Source organism: Argiope bruennichi, chromosome 2, assembly GCF_947563725.1.
Source record: "Argiope bruennichi chromosome 2, qqArgBrue1.1, whole genome shotgun sequence".
Lineage (NCBI taxonomy): Eukaryota > Metazoa > Arthropoda > Arachnida > Araneae > Araneidae > Argiope > Argiope bruennichi.
The window spans coordinates 64050568-64067482 of record NC_079152.1 but is presented as its reverse complement, the minus strand read 5'-3'; the positions used below and the strand labels follow the sequence as shown (position 1 = coordinate 64067482).

Sequence of the window (16915 nt, the reverse complement as noted above, 5' to 3'; positions counted from 1 at the left end):
TTTTTCCGAGACCCCGAATACGCAAAATTAAATTCAAGGTGTATTCAAGGACCATGGGGATCTTGGCAAATGCAAGCAAATTTACAAACTTGCACTCTATAAGACTTCGTTGAAAAACGAATAGGAACAGCAATTGCGTCCAAGTCACACTGGAATGCATTGCTCTCTTATTTGTTTTATACTTCCCCTTCCCTTCCTATTTATCATTTCGAATTAGATTTTTGAACAGTTTGATTTCAATCATTTCCTCGCTGCGACAGTTTTATTTCAATCACTATTCACGGGTTATTACTGAAATCCAGAAGCCTGAAAAGTCGTCACTTACTCCTCTATGTATGAGAGTTGTGTGATGATCATCCGGTGATTTACCGGCCGCATGGTTGCCAACCGTCCGACGACGGTCCGGGTCGATTGAGTGGCGTCGAAGCAAGGCACCTGAGAAAAGAAATGATCGTAAAGTTAGTTAAATGGCAACTTAAAATTTAAACTGCAAGCATCATAAATTTAATAACTACAATTTTTTTGAGAAAAATTAAAATGGATGCTACGCTATAGTATTAAAAACATCTGACACCAGAAACTTTGGTTCACAAAATTTCATTCACTTTAACAGATTTGAAGACTTCCTAAAGAAAATTTCAAATTTGTTTCAATATCTGGAAATAAAAATTGAAAAAAAAAAAATCGCTTTTCTTTGATATACAGAGAGAGGCGGCCTTGGTCGATTAGCAACCTTTAAACCTAGAGTGTTCCATGAATGAAATATAAGATTTAAGTTAGATGAACATGTTTGAACCACACACGATAAAACGATTTTTGTGACATTGAGGGATGTCATGTATTAAACTGAATTTATAATCGATAATTTCAGAATTTAGTAAAACAAAAGGTTCGAGGATATTTTCTTGAACATTCAATCATTTTATCTCAATCATTCATTATTCGATCCTTTTACCTCACCTTGTAGCAGTTGCATTACTCTTATCTTCTCTTTTGGATACTAGGTGGCGATGCCTGATTAGGCCATCCCATATGTCATCCCATAGTGCATTGCGATTGTAATTAGAATGAGATGTGATGCTGAACTGTGAAGCCGCGCGCGTGAATGTCTTGTGTTTGTGTTTGTTTAGCGTGTGAATGTGATTATTAAAAGAAATGTTCTTAAAAACATTCGTCTTGTTGCTTCCTGCATGGATCATAATAATGTACATTCCACAAAATAATTTAAAATGGCGTTTCTTACTAAGGGGAAAATATCCAAAATCACACCACCTCGCCGGGACGGTCTTCGTTGGTGTAGAGGGAGGATGTCTCTTTTGGATACTAGATGGCGATGCCTGATTAGGTCATCCGATAGTGCATTGCGATTGTAATTAGAATGAGATGTGATGTTGAACTGTGAAGCCGCGCGCGTGAATGTCTTGTCTTTGTGCTTGTTTAGCGTGTGAATGTGATTATTAAAAGAAATGTTCTTAAAAACATTCGTCTTGTTGCTTCCTGCATGGATCATAATAATCTACATTCCACAAAATAATTTAAAATGGCGTTTCTTACTAAGGGGAAAATATCCAAAATCACACCACCTCGCCGGGACGGTCTTCGTTGGTGTAGAGGGAGGATGTCTCTTTTCGATACTAGATGGCGATGCCTGATTAGGTCATCCCATAGTGCATTGCAATTGTAATTAGAATGAGATGTGACGCTGAACTGTGAAGCCGCGCGCGTGAATGTCTTGCCTTTGTGTTTGTGTTTGTGCTTGTTTAGCGTGTGAATGTGATTATTAAAAGAAATGTTCTTAAAAACATTCGTCTTGTTGCTTCCTGCATGGATCATAATAATCTACATTCCACAAAATAATTTAAAATGGCATTTCTTACTAAGGGGAAAATATCCAAAATCACACCACCTCGCCGGGACGGTCTTCGTTGGTGTAGAGGGAGGATGTCTCTTTTGGATACTAGATGGCGATGCCTGATTAGGTCATCCCATAGTGCATTGCGATTGTAATTAGAATGAGATGTGATGTTGAACTGTGAAGCCGCGCGCGTGAATGTCTTGTCTTTGTGTTTGTGCTTGTTTAGCGTGTGAATGTGATTATTGAAAGAAATGTTCTTAAAAACATTCGTCTTGTTGCTTCCTGCATGGATCATAATAATCTACATTCCACAAAATAATTTAAAAAGGCGTTTCTTACTAAGGGGAAAATATCCAAAATCACACCACCTCGCCGGGACGGTCTTCGTTGGTGTAGAGGGAGGATGTCTCTTTTGGATACTAGATGGCGATGCCTGATTAGGTCATCCCATAGTGCATTGCGATTGTAATTAGAATGAGATGTGATGTTGAACTGTGAAGCCGCGCGCGTGAATGTCTTGTCTTTGTGTTTGTGCTTGTTTAGCGTGTGAATGTGATTATTAAAAGAAATGTTCTTAAAAACATTCGTCTTGTTGCTTCCTGCATGGATCATAATAATCTACATTCCACAAAATAATTTAAAATGGCGTTTCTTACTAAGGGGAAAATATCCAAAATCACACCACCTCGCCGGGACGGTCTTCGTTGGTGTAGAGGGAGGATGTCTCTTTTGGATACTAGATGGCGATGCCTGATTAGGTCATCCCATAGTGCATTGCGATTGTAATTAGAATGAGATGTGATGTTGAACTGTGAAGCCGCGCGCGTGAATGTCTTGTCTTTGTGTTTGTGCTTGTTTAGCGTGTGAATGTGATTATTAAAAGAAATGTTCTTAAAAACATTCGTCTTGTTGCTTCCTGCATGGATCATAATAATCTACATTCCACAAAATAATTTAAAATGGCGTTTCTTACTAAGGGGAAAATATCCAAAATCACACCACCTCGCCGGGACGGTCTTCGTTGGTGTAGAGGGAGGATGTCTCTTTTGGATACTAGATGGCGATGCCTGATTAGGTCATCCCATAGTGCATTGCGATTGTAATTAGAATGAGATGTGATGTTGAACTGTGAAGCCGCGCGCGTGAATGTCTTGTCTTTGTGTTTGTGCTTGTTTAGCGTGTGAATGTGATTATTAAAAGAAATGTTCTTAAAAACATTCGTCTTGTTGCTTCCTGCATGGATCATAATAATCTACATTCCACAAAATAATTTAAAATGGCGTTTCTTACTAAGGGGAAAATATCCAAAATCACACCACCTCGCCGGGACGGTCTTCGTTGGTGTAGAGGGAGGATGTCTCTTTTGGATACTAGATGGCGATGCCTGATTAGGCCATCCCATTTGTCATCCCATAGTGCATTGCGATTGTAATTAGAATGAGATGTGACGCTGAACTGTGAAGCCGCGCGCGTGAATGTTTTGTGTTTGTGTTTGTTTAGCGTGTGAATGTGATTATTAAAAGAAATGTTCTTAAAAACATTCGTCCTGTTGCTTCCTGCATGGATCTTAATAATCTACATACCACAAAATAATTTAAAATGGCGTTTCTAACTAAGGGGAAAATATCCAAAATCACACCACCTCGCCAGGACGGTCTTCGTTGGTGTACAGGGAGGATGTCTCTTTTGGATACTAGATGGCGATGCCTGATTAGGCCATCCCATTTGTCATCCCATAGTGCATTGCGATTGTAATTAGAATGAGATGTGACGCTGAACTGTGAAGCCGCGCGCGTGAATGTTTTGTGTTTGTTTAAGTGTGTGAATGTGATTATTAAAAGAAATGTTCCTAAAAACATTCGTCCTGTTGCTTCCTGCATGGATCTTAATAATCTACATACCACCACAACCTTTATTTTTGCATAATTATTAGCTTACAACCTCGACATTGCAACCTTTCGCGAACAAACTTGGAATTCTAAATTTTTATAAGCTTTTAATTTCTTTGTTATATTGCCTCCACAGCGACATCCCTTTTCTGCTTTGATGTTTAGATATTTGATTAAAAAGCAATTTTCTTCATTTCAAAACTTAGAGTATTGAGTATTTCAATTGTATTTTAATTGAATGGAGTATTTCAATACTTAGAGTATATCCTAGAATTTCTATTGTATGATTATATCTCTATACTTCTCTACAATATTCCCCGATTTCCGATTTAAAAAAAAAAAATATTTTTTTTATATATTTTAAAACACAAATAAAATGTCGTTTATTTGTGCAAAAATTGCAATTTTTTTATTTCCGATTTTTAAGTCTTTAATATATTTTATAATTCATTATATTTTAAATATTACGGAATTTAAAAATCAAGTTTTATTCATTATTTATAAGATAATGCTGCTCAAAATTTATTAAAAATCAATACATTATCAGGTCTGAAACTATCAAAGTATTAGTACTAAGATCGAGAAATACAATTCGATAGAATTTTAAAATGAGCATATCAGAAATGAAGTGAAAATCAATTACAGAGCGCGATTTTAACAAATATACCGTAAATAAAAACGTCTTAAAGGATGCTGAAATAGTATGTGATTTCATTCAAGATTATTGTATGATCTTGAATGAAATCACATACTATTTCTATTATGGTGGCTTATATTTTTACTTCTAAATTCGTTCAGAACTTTTAAATCGTGAAACATGATAAAAATATAAAAACAATTCTTTTGAGAATAAATATTATTACAAATAACACAATACAAAGCCACTATAAAAGGTGTCCCAAAATTAACGCAAGATTTGAATTTGCCACCATTCTTGCAGTAAAGTGTTGGCAACCTTATTAAAAACCACTTGACAGCTGATAGTATAGAAATTAGTAAAAAAGGAGCGTTACACGATAGAACAACGTGTTTTCAATGGTGAACAATATTTCAAAAACAATGAAAGTCTGGTGGCAACAGTTCAAAAATTAGAGAACTGGCCCCTTAGATTGTGTGACTTAACACCACTGACTTTCATTTTTTGAGGTTATTTGAAATCAAGAGTCTATTCCAACAAACACGCGTGCATTGAAGGAAGAAATTCAAAACTGCAACAAAAACAGCCACATTTATACAAAATGGTCAAGGAAAATTTCGACAAAAGAGTGCATAAAGCCGTGAAGGTTATTTGCCCTATGTGTTATTCCATACATAACCCTATCCTGTGTACTTTACGATTCAATAAAAATATAACAAATTAAAGGGGAAAAAAACTGTTTATTTAATTCAAATCTTACGTTAACACTTTTTTTAATAGTGTTTACCAACACTTTATTGCAAAAATGGTGGCAAATTCAAATCTTGCGCTAATTCTGGGACAAGCTTTACATAATTCATTCGAAATGTACGAGGATATCTGATGTTTGGAGGAATTGAGTATTGAAACGGTTACTTTTCATATCCGAAACCGAAACTTATCACCATGTCCATCTCGTCCTTATGGATAAGCAGGAAACTCATCTCAGCACGTTTTTAAGAATGCTTTGCTACAAACTCCCCCCCTCAAGATATTCTTCCGATCGTGGAGTATCCAAATGTTCAATTTCTTAATTATTTCACACTCCTATTGAAATATTATATAGTAAATAGTTCTTTACGGCTTGAATAGCATCATAATATCTTTTTCATGAAACACTACACAGTTTAGTTTCATCAATGCCTTGCTGTGAAGAATCAAAAGAAGTATTTTAGGTTGAGCCTCGGGAATTTGAACTTTGTTCAAATGACAAGGCACTTGAACCGATATTCTTTCCAAACTTTCGCATCGTACCAGCGGCAAGATCTTTGACTTTCGTCGTCACATTAAATTTGTTTCCAATTCACATACCCACGGATCTTAAGAGGAATCAAGTTTCGAACTGGAAACCTTCCGACTCTGTGTTCAAGAACTGACCACAAGGCCAATGCATCCTGTGTCAACCAAAAGACATTCATTCATTCATTATCAACGTTAACACATAGTCATTCAATTTTATGTTAAAAAAAAACGAAAGAGTTTTCAAAAACAACTATTTATAATATAAAAAAACATTTCGTTATAAAGAAAACAGAAAATTCGAAGAATTCAGAAAGGGGGGGGGGAGAGGAATGCAAGAAAAATTCTTCCAAGAGAAAAAAATAAGTTCGTTATAATTATTTTTAAAAAATTACTATTAAATTCCCGAAATAAGATAAAATATGCAAGAAGAAAAAATAAAGAGAACAATGCGCGCATACTTTCCGCGGAAAAAGAATAATTTCAAAAGAAATAAAAAAAAATACTTTTTTTTTAAAACACTTTTTTTTTTTTGGATTATTCTTCTCTCAGACATTTTCAATTAATTCATTGATCGGGTGTTGATAAATTATTACATTATGGATTCTGTTAGGAAATAGTTATATAATTTTTTTTTAGGGTTTTGCATTCCTAAGTATTGTTCGAGTGGAAATTGATTTTTCTAAAGATTTCAACACGCACAAACATAAAAAGAAATGTTGGTACCATTTCATAATATCAGACGATTTTTTTTTTGTCTTCCAGAAATAAAGAAATCGGAAAAAAAACTTTATCGGTAAAAAAAATAATATATTTATTTTTTATGTAACCAAAATGAATAAATTATTTATTTATATGTCATTATTTCAATAAGTACTGGACGAATATCTATTTAAAATTTTAGCAGTTATGTTTATATATATATATACTATCGTTCTCCTGAAAAAAAAATTCGTATAATTTTTCTTTTGCTTTGTCGTATAAGAAAAGTATTGCAATCGTCAAACAATTCGAGCTCATTTTAACCGATCTCCACCTTTCAGAACTGTCCGAAAAGTAAATTGTTGGCATTATGTTTCTATTTTTAAACACGATAATTCAAAAACGTTTTGATTTAGACAGATGACATTTGGATATGGATTTACGTCCAAATTTGTAGATGTTTATTCAAATTTTGAACGAAACCTATTCCTAGAAAGTCTGTTCCGATTACTAGTAAACTCCAAAATTCAAAAAGCTAGATAGATAAAATTTGTTAAATAAGTTAAATAACTAAAATACATATTTTTATCAGATTTTGAGCAAAATATGTCAAAGCAGTTATCGTCTGTCGGTCTGTGCTTTCGCATTAATGTAAATGCAATAACTCAAAAATGGAACGACTTAAATCAGTGAAATTCGTTATGTTATCTTGTAACTACAACTGTAATTGTAGCAAATTTGGTTTCATTCGGTTTGGGAAAAACAACGTTCAAATAGAATCAGAAAAAATGTTAGATTCGCGTGAAAGATCTATATTTCGTAATTATTGTTCACTACAGCAATACAAAACATTTGATTCTTTACCCAAAATCTCCTGTATGCTGGGGGACGTGGGGGTAAGATTGTAATTGGAAAGCATGGGAGAAATATACGCGGATACCATTCAAGTTGATTTAAATACTCCGAACACAAGAAGTTCATATCACAAGACATTTTTATAAAATCTACTATAAAAATGATGATGCCGTGTCCGCGTTACCACGGAAAGGGGGTGCAGTAGCTTCTGAGGGTAAAGACCCCTGAGCACCTGAGGCCAGAAGTCTGACTTCTAGCTCATATGAAGATGAAACTCACACATTCGCTTGCACAACCCCTTTTTACAGTTGGGCACATTCACACACCTCACAGAGAGAACACAGATGAAGAACAACCACGCCCGAACCGGGATACCCGGGTCATGGGGAAGATGCGCTACCCCTAAGCAAGGAAGCTGGCTACTATAAAAATAATTTATGTTATATATACAGTTAAATAATAAAATGCATTTTTTAATCCTTCCACTATAACTACCTGAATGTAATTCATATTTATCCAAATATCTAACGGCTCTACAGATCCTAAGAGAAATTAATTTCCATTTGTTTTTACAAGATTACTAAAATCTAAAATCATTTATGTGTTAATGAAGCTAAAATATGCTGCAAAATTAAATTAATATATTAAAGAGAAGCTAAAATATGCTGCAAAATTAAATTAATTTATTAAAGAGAGAAGCTAAAATCTACTGCAAAATTAAATTAATAATTTATTAAAGAAAGAAGCTAAAATCTACTGCAAAATTAAATTAATTTATTAAAGAGAAAAGCTAAAATCTACTGCAAAATTAAATTAATAATTTATTAAAGAGAGAAGCTAAAATATGCTGCAAAATTAAATTAATAATTTATTAAAGAGAGAAGCTAAAATATGCTGCAAAATTAAATTAATTTATTAAAGAGAGAAGCTAAAATCTACTGCAAAATTAAATTAATAATTTATTAAAGAGAGAAGCTAAAATCTACTGCAAAATTAAATTAATTTATTAAAGAGAAAAGCTAAAATCAACTGCAAAATTAAATTAATTTATTAAAGAGAGAAGCTAAAATCTACTGCAAAATTAAATTAATAATTTATTAAAGAGAGAAGCTAAAATATGCTGCAAAATTAAATTAATAATTTATTAAAGAGAGAAGCTAAAATCAACTGCAAAATTAAATTAATAATTTATTAAAGAGAGAAGCTAAAATCTACTGCAAAATTAAATTAATTTATTAAAGAGAGAAGCTAAAATGTACTGCAAAATTAAATTAATAATTTATTAAAGAGAGAAGCTAAAATCTACAATATCTATTGTCGATATTGCTCAAAACAAGTTTTCGAAAGCAATTTAATTATACATGCCGTTAATTATATATTTTAATTGTCTTTTAATTCATTTACCAACTGCAGATGAAAACTGTTATTTGGACATACTGATGGTAATGTGATAATTGTTGTCTAGCTTACGTTGGACGTTTTCGTTTTGTATATTAAAATGTTCTAAGCAAACCAAGTCAAATACAAGACAGTGGCAAAGAAAATCCACCAGTTCCTTTTTATATCGCTGTTTACTCCGCCCCGAGAAAACTCTTGAAGCAAACCACATTATTTATCTACACTATACAAAAAAGTGACAAGAGGATTTCCCAAGAAAATTAGATTATTTTTGGTTAAACTGAATTGAGGATACAGAAAAAACAGTTATTAGATTAGGGCTTGTTATCTGAAAAAAAAAATCGAATAAGCTATTTCAACATCTTCCACAAAGTGGCAAAAATCTGGTACAGATAAGTTTGCTCCTAAAAGTCCTAAAATAAATCGCGTTTCAAAACACTGCAGTATTTTACATTCTTTTTCCTTTTTTACTTTATTTTTCCTAAACATCTTTTATTTCTTTTAAATCAATGGCATTTGTTCTATAAGAATGGAAGTATGAAACATGAAAAGATTCAAATGATTGATAATGTCAGCATAAGATGGGAATTAGGATTTCCAGATCCATATGACAAACAATTGGTTCTTATGGTAAGACATGAGCATAGAAATTAAAATTTACTGAAAAAAATTCATCATGTTAGGAAAATTTAAATAACAATAATTGTTCTGCTAACATTGGAACCGGATTTTTAATTTTTAAAGAAGGGGAGAAAAAAAAAACAGATTATGTAAGAAAATTATATAAATCAAAGAACTAAACATAATGAAAAATTTAGGAAACTTAGAACATAGGACAAATAAAAAAAAAACAAAAACATTATTACTGAACATTTTTAATCGTTCTTACAAAAATAATTTGATATACAATACAATAAAAGTTTAACACATTGACTGCAGCGTGATTTGCTTACGATTTACACTTATCATGAAATAGGTTCACACCTATCTAATTAGATCGCAGATTCTCCTTCCGTATAATTAAAAGATAACCAAAATCTATTTGGTCAGTTAATTGGAACTACTGGCGTATATCATGACAGCGACATTAAAAACAATACAAAAATTCGGCATTAGACAACTAGAGTGTTAAATATTTCAGGTTAAATTTCGAAATGTCCGTTGATAATGATATGAAATAAACTTGGTTGTATTCTTGGTTAGTATTTGATTTGTTGTGCCAGATTAGTAAAAATTCATTCAATAGGAAAAAATAATGTAAAAAATAGAAAAATTATGGTTATTGAGCAAAATATATAAAATTACACTTTATAATATTAAATATTACATATTTCTTCTCGCTATTCTGAAAACGCTACCCTAGTGAAAAGGACAAACCAACGAAATGAATTATTAAGAGGCAACAATACATTAAATTTCTTAATTTTAAGATGCTTTAACTGAAACATAAAAGTTTATAAAATGTTTACTGAGGCCGGTTTTCTAAATTAAACACTGATGGAAATGCTTTATTTGTCGATAGAGATTTTCAGATTAGCAGTACGGATTACAGATTGTCACGGCAATCCAAAATCCCAAAGAGTACATGAAACGCGGAAGATTAAAATGTTTAGTTAAATAGCCACACAATTTCCCCCCTCCCCCCCCAAAAAATAATAATAGAGCTTTCTCGGAGAATATGCTGATGCAGATGTTTGCTTTTGATGTTTGGAATTCGTGAAACATGGCAATTTTCATTAAAATACTTTACAAACTCCAAATATCCCAATACTCCACAAAAAAATTTTGGAATAATTTTTAGATGTAAAGTATACAAAAGAAAAAAAACCATTTGGGAAATTTAAAAAACATTTAATTCGCAATCTTCCATCTTCAATACTAAAATTTGTCGCTTTTTGTTCAAGTAGTGAAGTGCTCTCACGAAAAGGTTAATTTCCTAGTAAATACACAAAAACATCGATGTCAAAAGTTTTAGGCTAATTGTTGCACCGACATCTGGCACTGAGTTTTTATACACGATATGAAAGGGGTGACAATGTTTTAAGGTAAATTAGACAAATTAATTTCAAAATCGCCAACAAATTAGTTTTTAGTATTCAATACATATAGATATAAATGTCGAATGCTAGAGAGGTCATTGTTTTCTGGGGGAAAGAGACATAACTGATTGATAATCCTCCAGTCATAGACATGACATTAGGAAACATTCGTACACCGATGTCTAAAGATCCATTTAATCTATAGAGTAGTTAGTGTAAACGAAGTGCAACAGCGTCGTTAAGGGTTATTGCCGAACTAAAGAAAGTCTCATTAAGAAGTTTTTTTAAATGTTTACATCAAATGTGAGTAGAAATGAATACTTCACGCCCAAGATTATTTATTATGATAAATAGATAATTTCCTAAAAATTAGAAATCACTTTCAGGTACAGATGCATAAACAGTTTATAGCAGCAGTGGTATAAAGAGAGTAAGTGGCAGATAAGGCATAATAACAACTTTTAAAACCTTGTCACCATCAACAGCTAGAGTAGCAAGTATAAATGGCGACTAGATATGGGCCTATTTTTTCTCCTCTTCCGTCATATTTTGCATTAAAAAGCGATATAAATGCGCACAATCTTAATGGCATTTCCAAAGAAAACCATCTGAGCCATTTAAACCACATCCCTTTGCTATGCCATTTCATGGTAAAATGGATACACATTAAGTGTTCGGAAAGTCCTTCACGATTAGCAGGCTGTTCATCCGTTTGCATTAGTTGTTCTGTTCAGCAAATGCACATAGATTCTGTAGAACCTATCAACAATGCTCCTATCCTGTTATCACTATCTCTGAGAGAAGCAATGACGATTGAATGAAACTGTACAATCCACTTTAAGCCAAACGATGCCTTCTAGCGACTCCAACTGCTTTCGCTAGGCGCATCATGATATATCTTAAAAGCGTGCCATATCCTTTGAAATCGGATTATATTCTGAAATTGTGAGTAAAAAATTTTGAAGTATCGAAAGAATACACTTATAAAAATTTAATATTCCTTTATTTCCCGATGAAAACAATATAAGTAACATTTTTCTAAAGATTCTTTTGATTTTTCTAGCTTAATTCTTTTAAAAACAATCCACTGAAATATCAAAAGAAGTCTTTGTTTATTCAATTGTATATTTCTGAAAGCTATAAACATTTTTTTTTTTTTTTTTAGAAATGTTTAAAGAAGAGAAAATAAATAAAAGAATTTTAAAGAATTCTCAATGAAAGAAACTAACTTGAAAAGAAAACCTCAAGAGTACAGAAATAAAATCTTTGAAATTTTTTTCTTTTATAATTAAAACATAGTTTTGTATTTTGTAAACAATATTCAAGATAAAAAAAAAAACTAAGCAATTCTTAAGTTTCAAAAGTCAAGAATTAAAGTTTTTTCAGTAAAGTTTTCAAAAGCCTTATATTTTCAGTCAAAGTTAGCAGAATATAAATCAGCTTTAAAATAAATTTAAACTCATTTTTTTTCAATCAGTGTGAACATAAAAACTCTACATTTAATAACAAGAACCAGAAAACTATTAAATTTAATAACAAAAAAAAATTTCTAAATATATTAAATCTTAATTTATTGCAACATTTTATCAAAAAGAATGTTTGTAAATGTACCCATGAAGTTCAAATCTAGGAGTTCTTAAAAAGATTTAGTAACAAATAAATAATAAATTAAAATGAAACCTACGATCGCAAATTTCAAGTTATCATGCGAGAACATTATTATTTTTTAAGTCAATTATTTGTCTTAATAAATTTAAGCCATTAACCAGTTTAAACCGGTTTGAAATAATTACAAAACTTCTCTATCGGTCTCTATTTCTCTATATTATATAATGAAAATTTTTTTGAACTTTCATTTTCAATTTTTCTAGCTGGCAAAACTTTTGGAGCTCGACCGATTTTGAGAAGAAATAACAGCTATGATGTCATAGTTCTACGTCAATCTTTTAAAAACGTATCTGCTGTCCAAAACGCATACGTAATAATAAAGCAATACTGGTAAAAGCAGGTCAACCTTTTAAAAACGCATCTGCTGTCAAAGAAGCACACATAATAATAATGCAATACTGGTTCACCCAGGTAAAAAAATATATGCGATTAAAAAATGATGATGAAAATCGCCATTTATGCTTTATTCATTGCCTACTCGATTTTGAGTTAAAAACTTCAAACCAAAACAACATGTTCTCGCATGATAATAACAATTTTATAAGTACGTTCTATTTGACACATGTAGTTAATAGCAATAGTTTCTCTCTCTCTCTCTCTAATATATATATATATATATATATATATATATATATATATATATATATATATATATATAATGCCAACATATGTGGCACAGAAAATGCTCTTATTACTTATTATCGAATAGCAACAGTCAAATATAAACAAAATATTGTAAGAATATAAAACTGCGTTACTGAATATATTTATAACTGCTTTGAATTGAACACTTCGATTAATTCATTGATGAAGCTGTAAAATGTTATTAAATGTTTTTCGAAAGGATATGCCATGTCAACAAAAATTATGTTCAACATTTAGTTAATGAAAGAAGCGAATAAATAGGTGTCAAACAAAGTTTAATCGGGCTGAAAAAATAGTTTAACCGTCACGAGATATTTTATAAAAATTGTTTTTGCATCATTCATTTTTATCACTTTAATTTTAATAATATTGTTTAGTTCAATTTGATAAAAAATTTTTGAAGTGTTATACTGTAATGCAAACTCATCTATCAAAATATTCAATCGCGTGCTTTTGCCAATCATCAACTCAGCAATAAAATTTTCACTTCCGCTTTTATTTCATAATATATACACCTTATAATTTGCAGTAATTTGATTCGAATTTAATTCATGTTTAGCAGTTTGTATCAAATAACATGAATATTTAAATATATATATATATTCTATATTAGACATTTAGAACCTAAAAAAGTCAATAATCTAAGCGACCAAATTGGTCGCCAAAGGCGACTGGCTTTATAAAATTCCTCTCACCCAAAACATTAAAAAGGAACATAATCATAAGATTATTGGACGATATCACTCATACCATAATCCAAATATATTACGCATAATTTGCTGAAAGGAAGGGAAAAAATGATGCGATTTATTCCCGATAATAAAATGCAAAACCTGGAGGGAAAAAATTATATATTTTCCCTTACCTACAGAATAAAAAGTTGAGAATTCGTCACATAGCATCAGGAAAAAAAAAGCAAAGAAACGAAGGCATAAGAAATACGGCGAGGGATTTTTTTTTTAGTGTTGCAAACATTCGGAAACACCTATTTCTGGGTAGTAAAAGAGACAGATGGACTGACTGACCTGTCCGTCCAGAAAAGGAAAACTTCCTGTTCCGCCAGAGGCCCTGTTTTTTGGGAGTGACCATCTCGCCGGAGGAAGCGTCCGACTTCGGGAAAGATGGATTCGGGAGTTCGGTTATGGGACACACGAGGGAGGGAAGAGTAGCGGACTCACGTGACTGTGCGCATGGAACACACCTAACGAGGTGGGTCCGTGCGCAGGTTTGGGGGGGAGGGGAGCATCTAGTGTCTTCAAACAAAGCAAAAGGGTGAGGGAGAAATAAATCTTTAAGTTACCGAGAGAAGATGAGAAGACCTATTGGGATTTGTAGCTATATAAGATTTTGCCTGGTTTCATGAATTCTGCTTAGAAAATATGCCTCATTGCAGCGTCTTTTTTATAATAAAAACGTCTAATAATTTATAATAATAACGTCACTAAAAAGTCTTTTTATAATAACAAATCATATGCATGGAAAAAAGAAATAATAGCACTGTACAGTAACATAACATGTGATATGAATAAAATGACAAGAGCTCCATTTTCTTACATAATTACGTCATAAAATACATTACGGAAATTTAATACGTTGTATATATTTACGCTATATGGAAATATAATTAAATTCAGGATGATTCTTTAAAAAAAATCCATAAATAGTTACATTTTTGAATTTTGTATTCAAGAATGATAAAATATCTAAAAAAAAAACCTGGAAAGATTTTTTTTTGGGGGGGGGGGCTAAAAAGAGGTATAAATCAAAATCTTTTAGTTAAGAATTTAATCAAATGATTTGTTTCAAATATTGCAGATAGCTTCATTAACCATGCTTATTATTCTGAATATTGGAATTTTGAAATTCCTTTTATTATTATGCCCTTAATCAGCGTACCCATGTCTCATGTGAGTATCGAATTATTGCTTCTCAAATTTAAGACGTAAATTTAATCATACCAAGTTACTATAATGCTACACAAAAATTTCACATAAACATCTCAAATATTCTATGAATTTTTATTTGAATAAGCAAGAAGACACTGCATTTCCGAAAGAGAAGATATTGTCTAGCCAAATAACAAAAGCAAAACAGTGAAATAGTTGTTCAAAGAATTAAAGTATGTTGCTGAAATCACTTCCGAAATTTGCTAAAATTCTGCTGCATTTTCCTTATATTCCAAATATTGTAAATATTTAGATTTCTACTCTAATATTCAGCATTCTTATACATATTTTTTAAAACGCACTAGTAAATATTTATGAGATTTAGTTCAGACACTTCAGACTTTCAAAATGGCGAATTATTAAATAAAATTTTTTAAATATTTTGAATATGCAGCGCTTATTAATCCTGTTTAGAATTCCTTTAAGTTAAAATGAAATTACAACACGAAAGTCACGTTGCACTTCGCACGAATTTCATTTTATTGTGTTATATATTTAAGTGAATTAACATTTCGAGGTATTGCTTTTATTGTTTAAGTGAACTTTGTTGTCATCTGTTCATTTAATATTTGATCCAATAACTGTAGCGATTAATGAATTATATTTAATTATTTGTAGTTTTCCAGCAATTTAATTAGAATGTACGTATTTTCGTCTATTTTCTATAAGAATAAATTTAATTGGTCCACTAAAGGGTCATTTCAATAACAACTGCTAATATTTTCATCGGGACTGTTTAATTTAACTGAATTAAAGTCTGATTCTTAATATGATATATACGTCATGTGCAAAAAGAAAATATGTGATTAAGGTGAAAAATCGATATTTTGCAACAATGTCAAATTTATAAAATTTAATATTCTTAATGCTTGAACAGTTATCTTTATAAAACTGTTTGAATTTTGTTTTTGAGTGCAATTTCATTAAATTGATTTTCAAATATGCATTTATATGGTTTTTAATGCTATTTTACATTTTTAAATGCAATTTTCACAAATTCTAATCTTTTGATTCCAATCTTTGAGTTTTCTTACGAAAGTCCTCGTAATTAAAATCTAATGCATTTTTTAATTCAAATTTGGTATGAAAATATATCAATATGTTCTTCAGTTCCCGAACTAGAGAATAAGTAATCTGTTCATTTAGAAATATAATTGTTTTAAATGCTTCACAATGGGAAAAAAAATTCGAAAATTTTATTTATTTATCAATCGAACTATATTAAACAAATAAGAATAGTATTAAAAATTCAATTGCTTTTATAAAATATTTCATATTTTTTTCTATAGCTAACTTTGAAACAATAATAAGAATATTCGTATAAGAGTCATTGTGACTTCCTAAAAAATAAGAGTAGAATAGAAAATCCGATAGCTTTAAATAATTTAGAGTGTTAGCATGGCACAGACACAAATCGATGTTTACTTGAATATCATATATAAAGTTAACATATTTCAGTCTACAAAATTTTCTTTTTTAAAAATGTTTTTGAAAACTTTAAAGTAGAAGTAATATATCTGTTTTAAAATAAAATTTCAAAAAGACCGTGAGTCTCTAACAAAAGATTGGAAATTTTAGTAATACACAATCAAATCCAACCACCACGCCGGAAGCATCTCATCCTCATTTCGAGGTGCCCCCCCCTGGGAGGTAGGTAGCTTGGGTAAAAAATAATTACAACCAAAGGGTTCCATTCCTTTTAAAATTAAACATCCTTTAAATATTTATTACTGACTACAGTCTCAAAACAGAAAACTGAAGAAATTTAGCTACTTCTGTTATAATAAATTGATCAGATTACCAGAACTTCAATCTAGGAACTCAAGTAATCCAGGCACATCATGTGGAACAATGAGTAGTACGAAGAAGAATGAGTATGGTTTTAGACAAAATCCGATATCCAAAATAAATAAGAAGAAAAGAAAAAAAAAGAAAAAAAATCGAAATTGTAACCCTCCCTAAAAAAAGAATACGATAAGGCCTGATTAGTTTATTTCAATTTA

General features: G+C 31.2%; 1 protein-coding gene across 3 annotated transcripts in view; it reads right to left on the bottom strand.

The window, feature by feature from the left end:
• LOC129955939 (5'-AMP-activated protein kinase subunit gamma-1-like) overlaps window positions 1-16915 on the bottom strand; it is a 509804-nt gene that overhangs the window by 67298 nt on the left and 425591 nt on the right. For all 3 annotated transcript variants that reach the window (XM_056068262.1, XM_056068265.1, XM_056068264.1), the window contains one exon: window positions 326-435. In XM_056068262.1, coding sequence (XP_055924237.1) covers window positions 326-435 — 110 coding nt within the window. The remainder of the gene's footprint in view (window positions 1-325; window positions 436-16915) is intronic.